This window comes from Fusarium oxysporum, chromosome 7, assembly GCF_000149955.1.
Source record: "Fusarium oxysporum f. sp. lycopersici 4287 chromosome 7, whole genome shotgun sequence".
Classification (NCBI taxonomy): Eukaryota; Fungi; Ascomycota; class Sordariomycetes; order Hypocreales; family Nectriaceae; genus Fusarium; species Fusarium oxysporum.
Genome location: NC_030992.1, coordinates 1757352 through 1772270, shown reverse-complemented (window position 1 = coordinate 1772270; position 14919 = coordinate 1757352). Strand labels below are relative to the sequence as shown.

The 14919-nt window shown below is 49.6% G+C and overlaps 8 protein-coding genes across 9 annotated transcripts in view; 5 read left to right on the top strand and 3 right to left on the bottom strand.

The window, feature by feature from the left end:
- FOXG_19023 (chitin synthase) overlaps positions 1-1661 on the top strand; it is a gene marked incomplete at its 5' end in the record, with an annotated part of 3208 nt that extends 1547 nt beyond the window's left edge. Inside the window, 2 exons of the mRNA XM_018399188.1 lie at positions 4-1161; positions 1214-1661. Of these exons, the coding sequence (XP_018240432.1) occupies positions 4-1161; positions 1214-1351 (1296 nt within the window). The 3' untranslated portion in view covers positions 1352-1661. The remainder of the gene's footprint in view (positions 1-3; positions 1162-1213) is intronic.
- Positions 1662-1738: 77 nt separating this feature from the next.
- On the top strand, positions 1739-3197 carry FOXG_05289 (NEDD8-conjugating enzyme UBC12). Its single transcript, XM_018383494.1, has 4 exons — positions 1739-2060; positions 2113-2206; positions 2282-2571; positions 2663-3197. The coding sequence occupies exons 1-4, from the start codon at positions 2040-2042 to the stop codon at positions 2813-2815; spliced, it is 558 nt and encodes a 185-aa protein (XP_018240431.1). The 5' UTR covers positions 1739-2039; the 3' UTR covers positions 2816-3197.
- An 842-nt stretch (positions 3198-4039) lies between these two features.
- Positions 4040-5966, top strand: FOXG_05288 (ketol-acid reductoisomerase, mitochondrial). The gene is made up of 3 exons (XM_018383493.1): positions 4040-4523; positions 4591-4901; positions 4963-5966. The coding sequence occupies exons 1-3, from the start codon at positions 4313-4315 to the stop codon at positions 5656-5658; spliced, it is 1218 nt and encodes a 405-aa protein (XP_018240430.1). The 5' UTR covers positions 4040-4312; the 3' UTR covers positions 5659-5966.
- Positions 5967-5991: 25 nt separating this feature from the next.
- On the top strand, positions 5992-7552 carry FOXG_05287 (threonine dehydratase). The gene is made up of 2 exons (XM_018383492.1): positions 5992-6513; positions 6566-7552. Exons 1-2 carry the CDS (start codon positions 6174-6176, stop codon positions 7429-7431), a joined length of 1206 nt encoding a protein of 401 aa, XP_018240429.1. The 5' UTR covers positions 5992-6173; the 3' UTR covers positions 7432-7552.
- Positions 6011-9627, bottom strand: FOXG_05286 (uncharacterized protein). Of its 2 annotated transcripts, XM_018383490.1 has the most exons (3): positions 8976-9627; positions 7890-8929; positions 6011-7838 (listed from the first exon to the last, which is right to left on the bottom strand). In XM_018383490.1, exons 1-3 carry the CDS (start codon positions 9367-9369, stop codon positions 7581-7583), a joined length of 1692 nt encoding a protein of 563 aa, XP_018240427.1. In that variant the 5' UTR covers positions 9370-9627; the 3' UTR covers positions 6011-7580. The 2 variants fall into 2 exon arrangements, with proteins under 2 accessions (XP_018240427.1, XP_018240428.1); XM_018383491.1 differs by having other exon boundaries at positions 7890-9627.
- A 74-nt stretch (positions 9628-9701) lies between these two features.
- On the bottom strand, positions 9702-10149 carry FOXG_19022 (uncharacterized protein; the record flags this gene model as incomplete). The annotated part of the gene is made up of 2 exons (XM_018399187.1): positions 9973-10149; positions 9702-9910 (listed from the first exon to the last, which is right to left on the bottom strand). The coding sequence occupies exon 2, from the start codon at positions 9846-9848 to the stop codon at positions 9702-9704; it is 147 nt and encodes a 48-aa protein (XP_018240426.1). The 5' UTR covers positions 9849-9910; positions 9973-10149.
- A 140-nt stretch (positions 10150-10289) lies between these two features.
- On the top strand, positions 10290-12448 carry FOXG_05285 (glutamate-5-semialdehyde dehydrogenase). Its single transcript, XM_018383489.1, has 3 exons — positions 10290-10845; positions 10898-11059; positions 11121-12448. Exons 1-3 carry the CDS (start codon positions 10545-10547, stop codon positions 11993-11995), a joined length of 1338 nt encoding a protein of 445 aa, XP_018240425.1. The 5' UTR covers positions 10290-10544; the 3' UTR covers positions 11996-12448.
- Positions 11125-14396, bottom strand: FOXG_05284 (replication factor A1). Its single transcript, XM_018383488.1, has 4 exons — positions 14241-14396; positions 13937-14188; positions 12454-13890; positions 11125-12399 (listed from the first exon to the last, which is right to left on the bottom strand). Exons 1-4 carry the CDS (start codon positions 14276-14278, stop codon positions 12300-12302), a joined length of 1827 nt encoding a protein of 608 aa, XP_018240424.1. The 5' UTR covers positions 14279-14396; the 3' UTR covers positions 11125-12299.
- Between the last annotated feature and the right edge of the window lie 523 nt (positions 14397-14919).

The window sequence follows — 14919 nt, the reverse complement described above, 5'->3', positions numbered from 1 at the left end:
AAGGGTAATCGATGGTATGAACATTTTCAAGAAGAACATGTTCTTGGCGAGGATCGTATTCTTTGTTTTGAGCTGGTCGCCAAGGCTGGCCAGAAGTGGCACTTGTCCTATATCAAGGCTGCCAAGGGTGAAACAGATGTGCCCGAGGGTGCAGCTGAATTCATTAGTCAACGTCGACGATGGCTCAACGGTTCATTCGCTGCCACACTATACTCACTGATGCATTTCGGACGAATGTACAAGTCGGGTCATAACATCATCCGCATGTTTTTCCTCCACATTCAACTCATCTACACCACTCTCAACACTCTCTTCGCATGGTTCTCTCTTGGTTCTTATTGGCTTACAACATCCGTTATCATGGATCTTGTGGGTACTCCCAACGCTACGTCCGGTGTTCACGCCTGGCCATTCGGCGACACGGGTACACCTGTCGTCAATGCCCTGCTTCAGTACCTCTACTTAGCCTTCGTCATGCTCCAGTTCATTCTGGCTCTTGGTAACAGGCCCAAGGGCTCCAAGTTCACATACATCGCTTCCTTCATGGTCTTCAGTCTCATTCAGGGTTACATCCTGGTTCTTTCAGCCTACCTGGTTGTTCGTGCTTTTGACACGCCCATTGGAGACCAGATCTCGTTCGCCTCGACCGACGCTTTCCTTGACAGTTTCTTTGGTGGTTCAAGCGCTGGAGGTGTTATTTTAGTCGCTCTTATCACCATCTATGGACTCAATTTTGTTGCCTCGTTCATGTACCTCGATCCCTGGCACATGTTCCACTCCTTCCCCTACTATCTACTTCTCATGTCGACTTACATCAACATTCTCATGGTTTATGCCTTCAACAACTGGCACGATGTCTCCTGGGGTACCAAGGGCTCAGACAAGGCTGAGGCACTTCCCTCTGCCCACGTCACCAAGGGTGAGAAGAACGAGGTTGTTGTCGAGGAAGTTGAGAAGGAGCAGGAGGATATCGACAGTCAATTCGAGCAGACTGTCCGCCGAGCTCTTGCTCCCTTCAAGGAGGAGGAAGAGGTTGAGAAGGCCGATGTTGAGGATGGTTACAAGTCTTTCCGAACAGGACTCGTCGTCAGCTGGTTGTTCGGAAACATTCTCCTTATTGTCTGCATTACCAGCGACAAGTTTGATAACCTCGGATGGGGTGTAAGTTTTCCTGAGGCTATGCGATATGTGGTCTATACTAACAATTTGATAGGAACCTGCCACAGATCGCAAGGCGCATTACTTCCAGTTCCTTCTGTACGCTACTGCCGTGCTCTCGCTCGTTCGTTTTGCCGGTTTCTTGTGGTTCCTGGGCAGGACTGGTATCATGTGCTGTTTTTCGAGACGATAAGCTTCGTGCGTACCTACGCTCGTTGTATTCGACACTCACACTTTTCTGGAGAGACCAGGTACGGGAAAGTACTGGCACTTGTCATAGTAGACAAACTGGATTTTTGTACCGGATACCTTTGTTATGTAACGTACGCTGGGTTTTGACTATTTGAGTTAATGGAGGGACATCCACAAAAGAGGACATTGGAAGTGAAGGTATTCAGACCAGACCTGAGCACGAGCAAATGCATCTCTATTTAGTCTTTTTCAGATTGGCATCTGCCCCTGGGGGTTTATGACGCATTTGAATGATATGATTTTTTTTGATAGTTAATATTGCCTGTGTTTTCTTCCCATTGGCTACCTTATCGGGTGCTCACTCACACGACCGATGATGCGTCAATCCGGTGGTATCGCCTAAACTTCGGTGGGGTTCAGGGATTAGGCTTGTGGCTGCCTTACGCCGTGTTATCTTATCAAGCATCATCACCTTTTCCACTAAGCACGACTAGATCCTTCTCGCAACTGAGTTCAGCGTATTCACAACCAATCTCTCGGAATCTTGCAGTGCTACTTGTCCTACACTATCCTACAACCTCACCTTTGTATCGTGCCTGGGCTCTCGCACTCCATTTTCTGTCATCTCATCAAGGGTCTTTCCACAGCGCATAGCGACACAGCCCAAACCTGGGCCCCCCACATCCACGATGTTGAAGATATGGTCGATGGTGAGTTATCTACCAGCCGCCACCAGCCAGTTAGACACTGACAGTGGTATAGAAAAAGGAGCAGAAGGAGGCAGAGAACGCAGAGGGCCAGGCGACGGGTGGCAAGAAGAAGAAGGTGACTGCAGCTCAGCTGCGCGTGCAAAAAGGTATGCTTCATCCTGTCCAGACCTTGACGTGTAGCGGTGTGTTTAGGATGAAGAGGTTGACGCATGCTGCAACAGATCTTTCAGAACTTTCCCTCGGATCGACGATGAAGACAGAGTTCCCCGACCCCGATGACATCCTTAACTTCGTACTCATGATCGACCCTGATGAGGGTATGTACCGAGGCAGCCGCTTTACCTTCGATTTCACCATAAACCAGAACTTTCCCCACGAGCCTCCCAAAGTCCGATGCCGAGAAAAGATCTACCATCCCAATATCGATCTTGAGGGCAAGGTCTGCCTGAACATTCTACGAGAGGATTGGAAGCCAGTGCTGAACTTGAATGCTGTGATTGTTGGCCTGCAGGTATGGAGTCTAGAAAGAAAAGCGTCTTGAGTTGCTCAGACGTGAAATACGAAGTAAAATGATTGTGGATTGGTGACTAATATGCTTGCAGTTCCTGTTCCTCGAACCCAACGCATCGGACCCGCTCAACAAGGAGGCAGCTGAGGATCTACGAAACAACCGAGAGGGATTCAAGCGCAACGTGAGGACTGCTATGGGTGGCGGAGTAGTCAAGGGCAGGACATACGACAGGGTCCTGAAATAGATTTGGAATAAGACAAATAACAGGAGTCGCAGGGATGGAGAATCCGAAGGGATGGGCCGTTAAGATTCTGGGACGATACAACGACTTAATGGGTGTTTGAGACAGACAAGCATTTGATAGCAAAGAGCATCGCGTGGCGTCTGATAAATCCATGATCTTGATTAGGCAATCCTTCAGCTTCCAAACTTTCCATGATTATTGATAGTGACGGGTTTTGGTTGAGAGGAGAGTCAATGGCGAGAGGTGGGGTAGAGTCGACCAGAGCTGAGCTTGCGATGCATGCTCGCGTACATGATGATCCCAAGCTCACTTCAACCAACTAATCTGTATTGCCTTTTTAAGTCAGAGGGAGTCTTAGTAGAGGGTTTCTCGTAGTCCAGTGGTACTCTATTGGCTGGCGACATGTTGCTGCCCTGGCTGCCGATGCAAGATCAACGGCTCAAGATGAATACGGCATGGCTTGCCTGGTTTGCTTCGTGGTCCCGCCTACACACGTGGAGTACAGAAATGTGAATTGAGCCTCATCTAGGTGCTAAGAGTCCGCAACCCGGAGTAAGTGGAGTTTCAAGGAGTCAACATTGAGCCAGATCTAGACTATCTTGTCTGACATATCGGCCGGAGGAAGTGATAGAGCCCCCGATATGTAGCTTAAGGACCCCGAGCGCGGTGCAGCTGCCGTTGCCGCTCGTAGATATGGAGTCGCGATGCTGAGTTCGGCAGGGCCTTATTGGACAAGACGCCTGAATCGGCCGTGATGCTGTTCGTCGGACGATATGCGGCTTATGAGCTCGGGGGAACTAGCAGAACTCCGAAGCAAGAGGGCCCATATCTTTTGAGGGTTACCCCGTCAAAGCATTAGCTCCAAGTTGGGATAGCTTGAGATGGTGTGGGCGAGAAGTGTTCAATTTTGCCACGCAATTGATATCAATTAGGGCTATGATTTTGAGAAGATCTTGGAAGAATTGGACAGTAAGAGGAGCAACGAGTGTTTTTTCTTTCTTTTTTTTTTTCTTTAATTAGTATTATCACTGTCTATTCTTGTGTCTTGGGCCGCCTTCTTCTGGCGGTCAGATCTATATGCAACGGCATCTAAAAACGCACACAGAGAGCTTGGTGGTTGGACAATATTAAGTCACCGCTAATTGGCCGAAACTTGACGTGACTCAAGGTGAGAAATCCTTAACCCAAGTACCAGAGTTCTCCAGGTCTAATGTTCATGGTACACATTTCCCCTCACTCCGATACGCTCTCAGTCAAGTCGCCTCTACCCACATAGCCCCAGACCCATCCCCGCTGCTCAGCGTAGGGCCCCCCACCTCACAGTACGAGCCGAAATCGGTCCCCCCTCCAAGCGATGTCCCTTGGAGAGAAAATTAGTGATAGCTTAAACCTACTTAACCTTTACTCTCGCCATTGCCTTTCCCTCTTTTCCTTCCTCCTCATCCTCTCTCAGACACTCTCCCCTCAGTTCCCAAACTGTCTCCTCACATCCTCACAATGGCTTCTCGCAACTTCACAAAGGCCCTCCGTGGCCCTGCCCGCCAACTGGCTTCTGCTCCCCGTGTTCAGCAGCGAACTTTCGTTGCTGCTGCTCGCTCCGCTGCTCGTGTTGGTGCTGTTGCCCGACCTGTTGCCGCTGGCCCCGTCCAGCAGCAGGTTCGTGGTGTCAAGACCATTGACTTTGCTGGCCACAAGGAGGACGTCTATGGTGAGTTACATCTCCGATTGCGGTTGCTGGATCAACTGGACAGCCAATACTGACTAGTATTTCACAGAGCGTGCCGACTGGCCCCAAGAGAAGCTTCTTGAGTACTTCAAGAACGACACCCTGGCCCTCATTGGCTACGGCTCTCAGGGCCACGGCCAGGGTCTTAACCTCCGTGACAACGGCCTCAACGTCATCGTTGGTGTCCGAAAGAACGGAAAGTCCTGGAAGGATGCTGAGCAGGATGGCTGGGTTGCCGGCAAGAACCTGTTCGACGTTGACGAGGCCATCTCTCGTGGTACCATCGTCATGAACCTTCTCTCCGATGCTGCCCAGTCTGAGACTTGGCCCGCCATCAAGCCCCAGCTCGTTGAGGGCAAGGTAAGCAGAATTCCCCACCCATTGTCAGTCCAGGCATAGCTCTAACACATAAATCTTGCAGACCCTTTACTTCTCCCACGGTTTCTCCCCCGTCTTCAAGGACCTCACCAAGGTTGAGGTTCCCTCCAACATCGACGTCATCCTCTGCGCTCCCAAGGGCTCTGGCCGAACCGTCCGATCTCTCTTCCGTGAGGGCCGTGGTATCAACTCCTCTTTCGCCGTCTACCAGGATGTCACTGGCAAGGCCGAGGAGAAGGCGATTGCCCTTGGTGTCGCCATCGGCTCTGGCTACCTCTACAAGACCACCTTCGAGAAGGAGGTCTACTCCGATCTCTACGGTGAGCGTGGCTGCCTCATGGGTGGTATCCACGGTATGTTCCTCGCTCAGTACGAGGTCCTCCGCGAGCGCGGCCACAGCCCCAGCGAGGCCTTCAACGAGACTGTTGAGGAGGCTACCCAGTCTCTCTACCCTCTTATCGGCGCCAACGGCATGGACTGGATGTACGAGGCTTGCTCCACCACTGCCCGTCGTGGTGCCATCGACTGGAGCCCCCGCTTCAAGGACGCCCTGAAGCCAGTCTTCAACTCCCTCTACGACGCCGTCAAGGATGGTTCCGAGACCAAGCGATCTCTCGAGTACAACAGCCAGCCTGACTACCGTGAGAAGTACGAGGCAGAGATGAAGGAGATCCGTGATCTCGAGATCTGGCGCGCCGGCAAGGCCGTCCGATCTCTCCGACCCGAGAACCAGAAGTAAGCGGCTATTAATGTTGAATGATAATTTGTGAGCGGGAGATGGACATGGGATGGGATGCCTAGGAAACGGCTTTTATGAACCACATGAACTTTCTGTCTGTACTTTTAAAAAATTTCCTGGGCTCTGGAGGGGGATCTGAAATTGGTCCAAAAGTTGATATCAGGCTTGAAGCCAAAACGAATACCATTTTTATTTTACGTTAGACGAACAAATCCTATCGGTTCAATTCGCTGGTGATACTTAGTTCTTTGACATTCGAATGTGATCCATTGGGCCTTTGTTGCCTTCCCACGCCTTAAATATGACAAGCAGCGTCTAGTGTCAGCTTGGCGACGAGATTGTAACGTTAACCATTTGCTAAAACAGGCAGTTGGGAGTAGCCGACAACCGGAGCATGACTAGAGAGTTGGTGATACTTAAGAACCTCGACTGCGCAGCATAGGGCCACAGTTCGTCCATCTCGTAGACTTATACCTTGAACCCAACCATTCTAACTTAGCATTACCACAATCAACATGGCTGATCTATCAACAACTCCCCCATTGACTCGTGAGTCAGTCATCGAAGCTCACAAGCTCATCAGCCCATATGTCCACTTTACGCCCGTTCTGACCAACCAGACTATCACGAAACTAGCTTCAACCCCTCGCACAGCGGAAGAGCTCGAAGGGACTCGTTATGCTGATAGAACGCCGGCCCGGCCGGTGCTAAGACTCTGGTTCAAATGCGAGAATTTGCAACGCATTGGCGCTTTTAAAGCGAGAGGTGCTTTTCATGCCATCGAGAGGCTGAAGAAAGAGCCAGGATGGTTAGAGGGAGGGGGCAAGGAGAAAGGAGTCGTGACACACAGTTCCGGTAACAGGGTCACATACGTGCTTTATCCGACGATGATGGCTAATTGTTACAGGAAATCATGCTCAAGCACTAGCCCTTGCGGCTCGAGAGAGTGGCATCAAAGCCCACATTGTCATGCCTGAGATTTCCAACCCCAAGAAGATCGCTGGAACAAAAGGCTACGGTGCTCGCGTTATCTTTAGCGGAAGCACATCCACTGAACGTGAAGCAATGGCCGCAAAAGTCATCGCTGAGACAGGAGCTCGACTTGTGCCGCCCTATGACCACCCGGATATTCTCCTTGGACAAGGCACCATCGGCCTAGAATTCCAACAGCAAGTTTCCGAATTGATGACTGCTGATGCCGTCGTTGACGGGCAGAGGAGACTTTTCCGGGCACCGGTTACAGGACGAGACAACGAGGCGCCGAGGACCAAGAAGGAGAAACCTGGCTTGGACGCTATCATGACCCCTTGCGGTGGCGGTGGTATGCTCTCAGGTGTTGCTCTGAGCTGCGAAGGCACTGGAATTCGAGTGTTTGGCTCGGAGCCATCGTTTGAGGGTGCTGATGATGCAAAGCGTGGATTCGAGTCGGGCACACGAATCACAACAGTCAAGACTCTTACAGTTGCCGATGGACTACGCACTCCCGTGGGTGAGCATCCTTGGTCAGTCATATACGGCCGCCGCTTAGTATCGGGCATGTACAGCGTCACTGAGGAAGAGATCCTGGCGGCTATGAAGCTGGTGTTTGAGCGGTTCAAGCTGGTTGTCGAGCCCAGTGCTTGCGTCCCGCTGGCGGTGGCGCTGTTTGATGAGGAATTCAGATCAATGGTAGAGCGAGAAGCTGGCGAAGAGGGTTGGGACCTCGGACTGGTGTTCAGCGGTGGTAATATTGGTCTTGATGCTGTTGGCAAGCTCTTCGAAGATAGCAAGTAAAATTTCATGTTGATGGATGGATAGAGACGCAGTCTGGAATATGAAATGTGATTGTTTTCGTTCTTATTTGCTTGATTGTATATGAAATACATAGTTCCACACATCGACTTATCGTGACTGCATTATTTTCTACCCCTTGGCCGCGATCTTCACTGGGCCAGTGCTTCATCCATAGTTTTCCTCCACTTCGTGGCGTTCTTCCTCAGCAGGATGATGCTAACGTAACTAATAATGAGACAGCATATACAGAGAATTGTAAAAACCCATCCAACGTTAATGGCGTTAATCCATGGAGCAGCAACAATGGCGCCGATACAACTAAGCGTGTTGCGAACAAAGTTATTGATGGCAACGCCTGAGGAACTGCGCTTACGGATTAGCTCTGTGAGCATGGTGGTGGCCACTGACTGGAAGAACCCGTTAGCTAGTGAACCCGAGAGAGGAGGGTATTATCTTACAAAGACAAGCATGGATGAGATTCCAAAGAAGAATAGGGCGAGACATGGTACTACAGGGTGCAAACCGTAACGAAGCACCCAGCCAAACATGAGTAGTGCCAGAGGATAAATGGTCGTCATTACCCAGGCATTCTCCCTCATTCGGTCTTCCGGAAGATATATCAGCTTCCCGTTCTCATCGTAACGACCAGCTTTACGGGCTTCTCTCGCCATGATTTTGTCGATCCAGCGCCCACCAAACAGCGATCCACAGATGTAGCCCAAACCGGAGGGGATGTACATGAGACCAATGGAAAGCTGGCCGAAGTTGTATGGGTCACGGGAAAACTTCTGCTGGATAGCAATATTGACAACGTAGAGAGAACCAAAAGCAATGGCAGCAAGAAGCACGGTGATGAGAACGGGCGGAAACCGTAGGTAGAGGAGAACTCCTAAAGGATCAATGAGGAAATGTCGAGCAGATTTGGCGAAGTTTTTGGTTTTGACCTTGGCCGAGTCCATAGTGCGCATTCGACTGAGTCCCTGAGTCTCTGCAGTAGGCAACGTAGCCTCAGGCTTACGTTGCAACGTCTCAGGGAGGAAGAAGAGAATCATCAAGAGGACAACGAGACCGTATATAGCGAGAAACCACATCGTCGCTTGCCATCCAATCTCCTGAGTCAACGCACCACCAACGATAGGGGCTATCAGAGGCCCTAACAATGGACCAAGATAGAATAGACTCATAGCTTTGCCACGCTCATACACCTCAAACAGATCAGCGATTGAGCCTGCACTGTCGAGTGAGCACTTGCGGGAAGCGCCACCGGCGCACATGCGGAAGACGATAAGCATGGTGATATTCTTGCTAATGGCAGAGAGAACGGAGAATATGAGGAAGAGTGCGAAAGAGATGAGATATATAGAACGACGGCCAAACTCTTCAGAGAACGAGGACCACCATAGGGGGAAGATGGCCATGGATATCATATACAGGGCGACTGACAGGTTGGTGACAGTTTCAGAAGTGTTGAACTCTTTCACCAACACGGGAAGTGCAGCTATTCTTGTCAACTCTGGATGCAACCACCATTTTCGAGGACTTACGATAGACAATAGTCGAGCCTAAAGGTGCAGCAGCTGTGGCCAATGCTATGATGCCGGTGAGAAACCATTTCGTCGAGTTCTTGTAATCAGGAGGATACGCAATCTCAGGCACCAATGTCAGTTTTGCAAAAAGACCACGCCTTTTCGACCTCGGAACAACAGAAAGAGCTCTCGATCGTGCAGACGACGCTCTGGACTGGGCACGCTTGGTAGATCGTCGAGTATCTATATGTCCCAGGGGCTCACCGAGCACGACTGGCTCAATGGTATCTTGAACATCATGTTCTGATTTAATGGAACTTGATGCAGCAGTTCCCGGACGTTGGCCGTCCTCTTCTCGCTCAATATCGATCTTTTCATCATCAATCTCTTGCCTTTTCCCTGCAGGTTTCATTGTCACAGCGGCCGGGCCCGAAGATGTGGAGAAGCCTCGGCCGAAAAGTTGCGGTTATCGGGGCGGAAAGGGGTTTTCAAGATTAACTCTGAGATGGTTTGATATTCAGATATAGAATAGCAGTATATTCAGAACCATTGGAGCACTTGGAAAAAGAAAGAGAAAATATGAGAAAGGATTATAAAGGACCAGGGATAGTGACGTGCGGAAGAGTGATTCCGCCTTAGAGATGAATAATAAGGGAATCGCCCATCCTAGCACTTCAAACAATGCCGACTTTTGCGAGGAGAGACAAAACCACCCTGCTTCCGGTCCTGATTATGACCAATAGTTCAATTATCTCTGGGTACTGTCCGCGGGACCACACCGAAGAGGGGGACGCCGAAGACGGTGCCGACGATAGGAAGCATATGAGGGTCGTGTGGGGTTAACGCGGAGATAACCTGGGACTTGGTGATATTACTGGTGTGGGACTTCATTGTTTACTTTTATACGAGAACCTGATGTAAGGTGGAAATATACGAGATTATTGAATATCGAGCTATGTTTCTGAATTAGACTCAAGATGCAGCACCTGAGTTTTAAGACACCGGCGCAGCTTACAGGCAATTGCAGTTTAGCTGTTGTTCATTCAAAATAGACAATGATTGATGAGCACGCCCGTTTCATAAAATATAACAATTCCCGATTCAAAAGAAATTTGATGGTAAAGTTTCAGCCCGACAGTCATGCGGAGAACAGTGAGTTACAGTCACTCGGACAGCCAGAAAAGGCCAGTTGGGATCGAGAGAAGTGAACCAGTGACCTTAAACAGGTACGTATGGAGAATGCATGAAATTATAGAGACTTGGTCTCGGCCGATATCGCAGGGCGTATCCTCGCAAGCAACAATTTACTGCTGCGTACATAGATACAGACATAGGAAATTCCATTGTCACAGCATGAGTAATAGCTAGGATTTGGTTTCCAGATATAGTAAGCCATAAACCTGATTCAATTATAGGCCCTCAACCTTTAAATGTAGACCATGTAACGGCTGAGGCTCATAATGGCGGGGTGCATACCAGCGGGGCACAGTTTATACATAACCTCACCTGAGTCACTTTCACACATTGCGACTACAACCTCAGTCTCAGTCTCAATCTCAACCTCATCTCTCAAATTCGCCACTAAAAATGTCTCTCACAAACGCCTCCCCCGAGGCTGCAGCTAGCGCCGCAAAGACAGCATCTTTCACTCTCGCAACCCTCCCGGCCAGCGAGCGCAACAATGCACTTGAAGCCATCCACGCTGCCTTGACGGCCTCAAAAGACGAGATCCTCGCAGCCAACGCCAAGGATCTTGAGCTGGCAAGGAAGGCTGCTGATGAGGGCGGTCTTAGCCAGGCTCTTGTATCGCGATTGGATCTTGGAAAGAAGGGAAAGTGGGAGGATATGCTCAAGGGAATCTTGGATGTGAGGGATCTAAATGACCCAAGTATTTCAACTGTCATAAGACTATAATACTCATGGAACTAACAATATTTCAGTTGGCCAGATTCAGATGAGAACAAAACTCGATGATGATCTCATCATGGAGCGTGTCTCATGTCCCATTGGCGTCCTCCTTATCATTTTCGAGGCCCGTCCCGAAGTCATCGCCAACATCGCTTCTCTTGCTATCAAGTCTGGAAATGCTGCCATTCTCAAGGGTAATGTCATGACTCAACCGCAATAGCATAACATTGGCTTATTTGCTCACTATCGTCGCAGGTGGGAAAGAGTCTACAGAGTCCTTCGTGGCCATCTCAAAGGTCATCTCATCAGCTCTTGAGACCACAAAGGTCCCCAACTCAGCCATCCAGCTCGTCACAACCCGCGACGTCATTTCCCAGCTCCTCGCTCAGGACCGCTATATTGATCTTGTCATTCCTCGCGGATCGAATGAACTTGTTCGTTACATCAAGGAGTCCACAAAGATTCCCGTTCTCGGCCACGCTGATGGTCTCTGCCATATCTACTTGACAGCCTCTGCCAATAAGGAAAAGGCTATTACTGCTATTGTGGACTCCAAGACAAGCTATCCTGCTGCCTGCAACGCTGTCGAAACCCTTCTAGTCCAGGAATCGGCTCTGAATACCATCTTCCCTGCTGTTGCTTCCGCTCTTGCGGCCAAGGGGGTTTCCCTCCGAGTCGACGAGCCCAGCAAGGCTGCCATTTCTTCTCTTTCACTGCAAGGTGTTCAAGATGCCACCCCTCAAGACTATGACACTGAGCATCTATCCCTCACCATTGGCGTAAAGACTGTTTCCTCTATTGACGAGGCCATCACCCACATCAACACCCACGGCTCTCACCACACCGACGCTATCATGAGCTCTGATTCTGCCGAGGCCGAACGTTTCATGAACGAGGTTGACTCAGCTGGTGTATACTGGAATGCCGCTACTCGTCTTGCCGACGGCATGCGTTATGGTTTCGGTACCGAAGTCGGTATCAGCACAAACAAAATTCACTCTCGTGGTCCAGTCGGCCTTGATGGACTGACTATTTACAAGTACAAGATCAGAGGCGACTACCAAGCTACTGCTGACTATGGAGACGGAGAAGGCAAGAAGCCCTGGAAGCACGAGAAGTTGTCCCTTTAGACAACTGCTTGCAAAAAGAAAAAAGAAAAAGAAAGAAAAAATCGACGGCATATCACGGAGGCGTTGGGTAAAGTTTAACAGCTATAAAAAATAGCAGGCTGTTCAAGTCACGGTTTCAACACAATTATAGAGATCCTTTGTGCTACTGCATTTGTCTCATTATTCTATGTTGTGCCAATGTTGACCCAATAACAAAAGTCCGTCTTCATCGGACTTCGCAGAAAGTGTTTCGATTTATCCCCCGAAGCACATGTTTTAGTCAGCCGGCACTCCAATGACCTCAGGTTAGGAATTCGTAAGCACATCATAGCGAGCTGTTCTCGTACTGCTTGATCAACTCGTCAAGCTTGGTGCCTTCAGACTTGAAGTCTAAGGGCGTGACAGTCATCACTTGGTAGCGTATCCTACACAGGCGATATTAGTATTTGATTAATAATGAACATGATCATCCTGCTTACCTTTGAGCTTCGCCAAAGTTATCCATCTTCGCCCTGCATCGGAAAGTGAACTTCTTGCAGTTGGCCTCTTCAAACGCGGCCATGAATTTATTGTCATCATTTTCTTTGAGCTCCATCATCTCGTCGGCAGTTCGTCCCACGATCTGTCGACCGGAATCGTCAAAACAGCTCAGCCATTGATGACTGGTGTGATCCGCAACGTTCAAAGAGAGGATGTACCGGTATTCCGGCTTTTCGTGAGAGATAGCGCACTTCTCGCAGTGCCAGGTGCCATCAGGCATTTGTGTAACCTTCTTATTACAGCCCTGAGACAGGCAAGCGGGATAGCAAAAGTTCTCCTGCTTGACAAAGACAATAGTCGCCTTGATAGTGTAGTAAGCCTGGTCATCCATGCCAAGGTTCTCATCCTTGACCTGAGAAATGGTCTTGAGGTCTTCCTTTCTCCCTGTGGCATTGCCCATGGACGCCATGTTTTGGTGGGTGGCGAATGTGTCATTGCGACCAGCAGAGTCGTACCAGCCCTTGAGTCTGTGGGCATCAGGAATATCGGGGTCGACGGTCATTGTGCCAGAAGAGAGGAGACTGAGACTCTTACCACCAAAATCAGACACCTTCGTGCCCTTGAAAGCAACCACTGATTCAGGAGGAGCATCGAAAGAGTTGGCCGACTTACCCCAAATAGTAACACGGACTGAGAAGCCCGTATCATCCACAAGTGTTAATTCTCGCTTCTGGAATGGTCGGCCATCCTTCTTGGATGTAATATCGCCAACCTCGCCAACCTCCTTCAACACACCAATGACATCGACAGTATTGTCCTTCTCCACACTCTGGAGTTCCTGGATGGAGCAAAAATTGAACCTCACCTGCGGAACATTGGTCTGATCCTCTGCCTTCTCGATGACAGTGTCCCGTTCGAATGTGAGCTCGTAGTCGTTGGGAAGGTTGGAAAACTGTTTCTTGGCCAAGGCAACTCGGCAAGGTGTGGAGATGTAGTAGACAGAGCCTTCCTGCAGGCGGTCGTAGAAAGCGTCACACTGGTCGTTGAAACCAGTGGCCTTGATCTCACCACTCTCATCGAGCAGGTTGACACTGAAAAGTTTTCCCTCCCCAGTGGCCTTGTGCCATGTCTTGATATCTGATTTAGAGGTAACTCGTGCCTTGATTGTCCACTTGTGGGCGAAGGGCGACAGACCCTCGATAGGGTAGATGTTACTGCCAGCGTGCATGGCAGGTCGTGAGGGCATCGACTGTTGTTGCTGCTGTTGAAATTGCTGGGGCTGTGTCTTTGATTCTTCCTTCTTGACGCCGTAAAAATCGCCTCCAGCAATGGCACCCTCTTGGGCAGCTGGCTTGGAGTCGACGGCAAAAGGCTCGCCAATCTTTTCTTGGACGCCAAGAGATTCGATGACTTCGATATCGAGAATGACGAGAATGCTACATAGTATTAGGGGCGTCCAATAAAATCTAGGAAGACACGTACTTCTTGCCCTTCAAGTTGTTGGGTGTGTATTGCTTGATTCGGGCAATGCAACCACGAACCAGCTTGTTGTCGTGAACGACGTGGTTGGCTTGCGTAGCAAGCATGGTCTGGACGTAATGCTGCCCATCGCTCATCACAAGTCGAAATCGGTCTCCCCCTTGAGCCGAAGGGGCCATCTGCTTGACTTGTAGACATTGCAGAACAGGTACCGGGAAGAGCTTGCTGGCTTTATCAGGATCATTGAAGATCACGCTGGGCAAAAGTTAGCGAGCAACGACAGGGAGGCTAGGTGATAAGAACATACTCAAGAGCGCCTCGCGATAGCGCCGAAGCTGCGTCCATGATTTTTGTGCTTTAGGTGTCTTTGGGGTAGGTTGTGTATGCTGTTGAAACAGAGACCTCTTTGTTTTGTTCTAGGTGAGAAGTAAAGTGCATTAACGAGAAGGTGTGTAAGACGCGTTCAGCGCGTTGAGTGAAACGCGCTGTGGCGAGAATCGTGTGGTTGCGGCTTACGTAAAGAGTGGAGACAGCCGACATATGCCCTCACCTAGTAAGAGACAGGTAGGGCACCTAGGAGCTACCTAGGTACTGTCCGTAGGTACTCATATTCAAAACATTACCTTACCTTGGGTTTCTATTTATAACTCATTTCTTCCGTCCCATCAGCGATAATCTTATTCTGTAGCTGATGAAGATATCTCATGGCAACACATTGTGACCTTTTTGGGACTACTGATACACCACTATAAGGAATGGACACAATGCCAAGTTCCCATCTAATATTGCTTTCTTGTTCGGGCTGTTATAAAACCAATCCTCACCTAGTAACGGAGAGACTGAGAATTAAGCAATCTCTAAATCTGTAGTGTGGCATAAGATCATAAGTCCACACCACCAGCAACAATTGGCCAAGGGCCTGAAGGGCAGAGCATTTGCTTCTCGTTAGCCATGAGATATCTAACCTTAGGTAGTGGTTTCGTAGT

Excerpts from the sequence above, each read along its gene's own strand:
- FOXG_05289 (XM_018383494.1), top strand. The coding sequence starts at position 2,040 with ATGTTGAAGATATGGTCGATG. Across the intron at positions 2,061-2,112 it reads TGTTGAAGATATGGTCGATG|AAAAAGGAGCAGAAGGAGGC; the intron begins GTGAGTTATCTA and ends ACAGTGGTATAG. Across the intron at positions 2,207-2,281 it reads TCAGCTGCGCGTGCAAAAAG|ATCTTTCAGAACTTTCCCTC; the intron begins GTATGCTTCATC and ends ATGCTGCAACAG.
- FOXG_05288 (XM_018383493.1), top strand. The coding sequence starts at position 4,313 with ATGGCTTCTCGCAACTTCACAAAGGCCCTCCGTGGCCCTGCCCGCCAA. Across the intron at positions 4,524-4,590 it reads CCACAAGGAGGACGTCTATG|AGCGTGCCGACTGGCCCCAA; the intron begins GTGAGTTACATC and ends AGTATTTCACAG. Across the intron at positions 4,902-4,962 it reads CCCAGCTCGTTGAGGGCAAG|ACCCTTTACTTCTCCCACGG; the intron begins GTAAGCAGAATT and ends TAAATCTTGCAG.
- FOXG_05287 (XM_018383492.1), top strand. The coding sequence starts at position 6,174 with ATGGCTGATCTATCAACAACTCCCCCATTGACTCGTGAGTCAGTCATC. Across the intron at positions 6,514-6,565 it reads AGTCGTGACACACAGTTCCG|GAAATCATGCTCAAGCACTA; the intron begins GTAACAGGGTCA and ends TAATTGTTACAG.
- FOXG_05286 (XM_018383490.1), bottom strand. The coding sequence starts at position 9,369 with ATGAAACCTGCAGGGAAAAGGCAAGAGATTGATGATGAAAAGATCGAT. Across the intron at positions 8,930-8,975 it reads AGGCTCGACTATTGTCTATC|CTGCACTTCCCGTGTTGGTG; the intron begins GTAAGTCCTCGA and ends TGACAAGAATAG. Across the intron at positions 7,839-7,889 it reads TCTCATCCATGCTTGTCTTT|TCAGTGGCCACCACCATGCT; the intron begins GTAAGATAATAC and ends GGGTTCTTCCAG.
- FOXG_05285 (XM_018383489.1), top strand. The coding sequence starts at position 10,545 with ATGTCTCTCACAAACGCCTCCCCCGAGGCTGCAGCTAGCGCCGCAAAG. Across the intron at positions 10,846-10,897 it reads GAGGGATCTAAATGACCCAA|TTGGCCAGATTCAGATGAGA; the intron begins GTATTTCAACTG and ends ACAATATTTCAG. Across the intron at positions 11,060-11,120 it reads AAATGCTGCCATTCTCAAGG|GTGGGAAAGAGTCTACAGAG; the intron begins GTAATGTCATGA and ends CTATCGTCGCAG.
- FOXG_05284 (XM_018383488.1), bottom strand. The coding sequence starts at position 14,278 with ATGGACGCAGCTTCGGCGCTATCGCGAGGCGCTCTTGA. Across the intron at positions 14,189-14,240 it reads CTATCGCGAGGCGCTCTTGA|CGTGATCTTCAATGATCCTG; the intron begins GTATGTTCTTAT and ends ACTTTTGCCCAG. Across the intron at positions 12,400-12,453 it reads AACTTTGGCGAAGCTCAAAG|GATACGCTACCAAGTGATGA; the intron begins GTAAGCAGGATG and ends TCGCCTGTGTAG.